A 5,628-nucleotide genomic window follows, 5' to 3' on the forward strand; every position below is an offset into this window, starting at 1 on the left:
CCCCCCGCCCCCAATGCTCCCCTGCAAAGATGCATTGAACAGACTGTCAAACTACAGTGGGAAGGTAGGGGTAGCTTTAACTTTAACGTCACACGCTCTTCGATTTCGAGAGAAAGCAACATATAACTGACCATGTCCTAAAATGGGTTTAGATAGGAATATTCCTACTCTGTCTAGAGTTTGACCTTGTGATTTATTAATAATCATTGCAAATGCTGGCATCACAGGAAACTGTCTTTGAATTAATTTAAATGGGAGGCCAGTCTCAGACAGGGACAAATCTGTTCTTGGAATCAGAACAACCTCTCCTTCCGCAGATCCTATTAATACTTCAGCTTCGATTATGTTAGGTCACAATCTTTTGATAATAAATCTAGTACAGAGACCCCATTTACTCTTAAGATTTCTCAGTAGCGTGATGATTGCACCCACTTTCAATTTTAATTTATGGCATGGAATTCCCGAAGGAGTAATACTATTAAGAAAGTCGATGGGGAAATTTTCCTTGTGCGAGTCAACGTTTATTTTTAAATTGCCAGTGCATGTCATATGTACCAGTCGGCCGGTCGGTCAGATGGACGGACGGTCAGTCACTTAACCTTTTATATATATAGATACTATACATACTACTTTGACATGTAATTTTTTTCAGTAACATAATTACCGCATGAATCTTTCTTCTACTTAATTTCCTTTCAGTGTGCACAGATCCATGCACCAGGCCACTAGTATAACTGTAATAAGCCAGTGAGGGGATATCTACATTTATTTACACACCAAAACACTGAGGCTTGGAAAGGTTAAGAAAATAGTATGTGGCAGACCTAGGTTCTGAACCCAAATCCATGGGCCTCAGCAAGACTAACCTGGACCATCTTCATAGAGTGGCCTGGCAGCAGTAACCTCCTCTTAATAAAGGAGTTTGAGCAGAGAATATCAAATGTCAAGTATGATATAAAATGAACTCTCCATTGAGAAGGAGGCTGTAGTAAGGGACTTCTGGGATGCCTTTCAATTCTGATATCAGATTCTTCAAGTAATCAAATTTCTGAGCAAACATAACTCACTTTTTTTAAACTTGACAAATCAAATCACATAACTAGGAGAGTTTATATTGACGTTCTCGCTGCTTTTATTTTAATTCTTTTAAAAAGGGGGGGATATAAAGAGCTTTACTTTGATATTGAGTGGATAAATCAACACCACTACATTTCATAATTCTATAGTTAGCCATTAATTAATCTTTAAAAAATAAAAGGTTTAGTATGCATCTTTGTGACCTGCACTGTAATAGGTGCAAGGTAGAAATGGCACACAAAACCCAGAAGTTTCTGTCTTACTTCTGAAACTGGTGTAGCCTTTAACTTATAAAGTAATGAACTATAACTGTAAATAAATACGTGCAAAATTAGCGTTGTATGAAATAGTCCACTTAACTCAGTGCTTCTCAAATTTTCTACTGAAGTATTCCTAACAGCCAAGAATAAATGCCATGGGAGGTCTAGGGAAACAACTTGAAAGGAGGCCTCTACAAGTTACATTTGTGCAAGATAGTATAATCTGTGTTAATATAAAAATATTTTAAGTTACCATAACCAGTGTCACTTAAATTGAAATCCAAGTTGCTTTGCATACCCAATAGAACATTACCTTATATCTCTGGGATTACATACATCCCAGTTTAATAAGTTACAGCTTATAGAAGTACCTTATATTTATAGTTTTATTCCCATTGAGAAAGATCTTTTCAATGAAACCTTATAGATATAGGAAAGAGGTATTTACATGATTCATACAGTCAGAGATATTCAGACTTGTTCAGTTTTATGGGATATTTCATTTACTTTTCTTTCCTCTAATAGTTTATCCTACAGGTGGTTAAGTAGATTGAAATACAGAAAATTACATACATTGGTGAAACAGAATAAGAAAAAAATACTTGGAAGAGTAGGTTGTAATGTATTTTGGGTATTTGAGAATGCTTTGAAGTTTTAAAGGTTAGCAGAAATATTACACACATATGCAGAGAATATTCTCTTATTGATTAGCACATGTAGTTCATACTGTTTTACTAGTGTTTATAACATTTATGTGGGTTTTGAACTTAAAATGATTTTAAATAAAATTGTACCACAAACATACATGGAAACCCTTTTAAATAGTTATGTTTGTTTTATGGAAAATGTGGAAACAAAAATTTATAAATATATATATTTTTGTTATTGTTTAGGAGAGAAGCCATATGAATGCCCAAACTGCAAGAAACGTTTTTCTCATTCTGGTTCCTATAGCTCACACATAAGCAGTAAGAAATGTATCAGCTTGATGCCTGTGAATGGGCGACCAAGAACAGGACTCAAGGCATCTCAGTGTTCCTCACCATCTCTTTCAGCATCACCAGGCAGTCCCACACGACCACAAATAAGGCAAAAGATAGAGAATAAACCCCTTCAAGAACAACTTTCTGTAAACCAAATTAAAACTGAACCTGTGGATTATGAATTCAAACCCATAGTGGTTGCTTCAGGAATCAATTGTTCAACCCCTTTACAAAATGGGGTTTTTAGTGGTGGTGGCCCATTACAGGCAACCAGTTCTCCTCAGGGTGTGGTGCAAGCTGTTGTTCTGCCAACAGTTGGTTTGGTGTCTCCCATAAGTATCAATTTAAGTGATATTCAGAATGTACTTAAAGTGGCAGTAGATGGCAATGTAATAAGGCAAGTTTTGGAGAATAATCAAGCCAATCTTGTATCCAAAGAACAAGAAACAATCAGTGCTTCATCCATACAGCAAGGTGGCCATTCTGTTATTTCAGCCATCAGTCTTCCTTTGGTTGATCAAGATGGAACAACCAAAATTATCATTAACTACAGTCTTGAGCAGCCTAGCCAACTTCAAGTTGTTCCTCAAAATTTAAAAAAAGAAAATCCAGTACCAACAAACAGTTGCAAAAGTGAAAAGTTACCAGAAGATCTTACTGTTAAATCTGAGAAGGACAAAAGCTTTGAAGGAGAGGTGAACGATAGCACTTGCCTTCTGTGTGACGATTGTCCAGGAGATATTAATGCACTTCCAGAATTAAAGCACTATAACCTAAAGCAGCCTGCTCAGTCTCCTCCACTCCCTACACCAGAAGCTGAGAAACCTGAGTCTTCTGCTTCATCAGGTTCTGGAGATGGCAATTTGTCTCCCAGTCAGCCACCGTTAAAGAACCTCTTGTCTCTTCTAAAAGCATATTATGCTTTGAATGCACAACCAAGTGCAGAAGAGCTCTCAAAAATTGCTGATTCAGTAAACCTACCACTGGATGTAGTAAAAAAGTGGTTTGAAAAGATGAAAACTGGACAGATTTCAGTGCAATCTTCTGAACCATCTTCTCCTGAACCAGGCAAAGTAAATGTCTCTGCAAAGAATAATGATCACCCTCAGTCTACAAATGCAAATGAATCTAAGGACAGCACAATAAATCTACAAAGTCCTATGAAGATAACTAACTCTCCAGTTTTACCAGTGGGATCAACCATCAATGGTTCCAGAAGTATTACATCTTCCCCATCACCTCTAAACCTTTCTTCATCCAGAAATGCACAGGGTTACTTGTACACAGCAGAAAGTGCACAAGAAGAGCCACAAGTAGAACCTCTTGATCTTTCACTACCAAAGCAACAGGGAGAATTATTGGAAAGGTCAACTATCACTAGTGTTTACCACAACAGTGTTTATTCTGTCCAGGAAGAACCCTTGAATTTGTCTTGTGCAAAAAAGGAGCCACAAAAGGACAGTTGTATTACAGACTCAGTACCAGTTGTAAATGTAATCCCACCAAGTGCCAACCCCATAAATATTGCTATACCTACAGTTACTGCCCAGTTACCCACAATCGTGGCCATTGCTGACCAGAACAGTGTTCCATGCTTGAGAGCACTAGCTGCCAATAAGCAGACTATCCTGATTCCCCAGGTGGCTTACACATACTCTACTACAGTCAGTCCTGCAGTCCAGGAACCACCCTTGAAAGTGATCCAGCCAAATGGAAATCAGGTAAGAAAAAAAAAAAAAGGCTCCCCCCCAAATCTGTTTAGTAAAATGATAGTTTGACTTATTTCTTTTTTTAAATTTATTTATCAATATCACAAATTTATTTTAACAAGCAGCAGTCAGAATTTTGGAAAATGTGATATTTTTCTAACATTTAAGTGGAAATTTTAAGCTTAGAAATATTGTACATTTTGGAAATGAACAAAATGAAACTGGAAAATGAATTTTTTTAGAGCCATGCAGGTTGCTACATACTCACTTTTAAAAGTAAGTAGATGAGTTTTTGCTTTAACTTTAGTAGCATCATGTCTTTAGTTGTTTCCTAATCCAAGGTATAGTTATCAACTAAAGTTTAAAGTGTTAGTCTACTGTGAAAAATCGTTGGTAAGTCTCAACTAAAGTCTTGACTGTTTGAAACTAGAGACAGAGAAGCAAAATTGGAATACTCACTAATTGGATTTCTCTTTTTATACTAATTTCTGCCTTGATTATGATCATTATTAAATTGAAATATGTTCCCATTCACAGACATTCCACAACAAGCAAACTTAGCTGTCAGTTTTTGTGTTAAGAACTCTGTTTTAAAAGGCTTTAATTAAAATGAATTAAGTATACTAAGAACTCAGCTACTAAATTTACTGATCATTTTATGAACCTATAATTAAGCAATGTTCAGTTATATAATAATTAATATATATGAGGAAATATGATTGTGAATCACTATATACATTTTTTCTTTTTAACTTTCTCCCAAAATTCATGATAGTTCTGGATAAAAATGTTATGTGTGATTGTGGTATATTTCATTGTCCATATTTTTGTTTTTACTAATATGTCTCTCCATTTTTTCCCATCACTTTTTTATTGAATAAAATGATTTCATCCTTTATCCAAACATGTTCAAATGTATTTAATATCCTCCCCTTTAAATATTGCTACCAGTTGGGTTTTCTGTAATTTGTGATAACTCAAAAAAACTTTTCATATGACCAGTAAATTCATCTAAAATTTTAGTGTATAGAATAGTATGCACACCTTTTAATAATAGATGGGGAACCACTAACATTTCACTTAATTATGACTATATCAAGTAGCAGTGAAAGTGAAGCCAACTTACTTAGCACTCACTGGCAGCTCAGAAATGACCCAGATAGATGACTGCTCCTCTCCCACCTTACAAAGCTGTAAGAAATGTTGTGGAAAACATTTAAACTTTTAGAAAATTTGTGGGTTTAGAGGTAACAGAATGGAAGACATTAAAAAAGACATAAAAGAATCTTAGGAGACCAATTCTACTACAAGCTCCCTGTAGGATTATCCTACTTGCAAAATTATCCTATACAAAATTATCTCCCTGAGACTGCCTGAAATGTTTTTTTTTAATTTTATTACTATTTTTAAATAAATCTTTATTCAGATTATTACAGTTGTTCCTCTTCCCCCCCCCATAGTTCCCCTCCACCCAGTTCCCACTCCACCCCCTTCCCTTACCCCCCACACTGTCCTCATCCATAGGTGTACAATTTTTGTCCAGTCTCTTGCCGCACCCCCCACACCCCTTTCCCCCCGAGAATTGTCAGTCCACTACCT

The 5,628-nt window shown here is 36.0% G+C and overlaps 1 protein-coding gene across 9 annotated transcripts in view; it reads left to right on the forward strand.

Annotated features, from left to right (window-relative positions):
• The window catches only part of ZEB1 (zinc finger E-box binding homeobox 1), a 307,235-nt gene that overhangs the window by 296,285 nt on the left and 5,322 nt on the right, over window positions 1-5,628 (forward strand). For all 9 annotated transcript variants that reach the window (XM_006757532.2, XM_006757533.2, XM_015559938.1 and 6 more), the window contains one exon: window positions 2,231-4,041. In XM_006757532.2, coding sequence (XP_006757595.1) covers window positions 2,231-4,041 — 1,811 coding nt within the window. The remainder of the gene's footprint in view (window positions 1-2,230; window positions 4,042-5,628) is intronic.

The sequence above is a fragment of the Myotis davidii genome, unplaced genomic scaffold (genome assembly GCF_000327345.1).
Source record: "Myotis davidii unplaced genomic scaffold, ASM32734v1 scaffold515, whole genome shotgun sequence".
NCBI lineage: Eukaryota > Metazoa > Chordata > Mammalia > Chiroptera > Vespertilionidae > Myotis > Myotis davidii.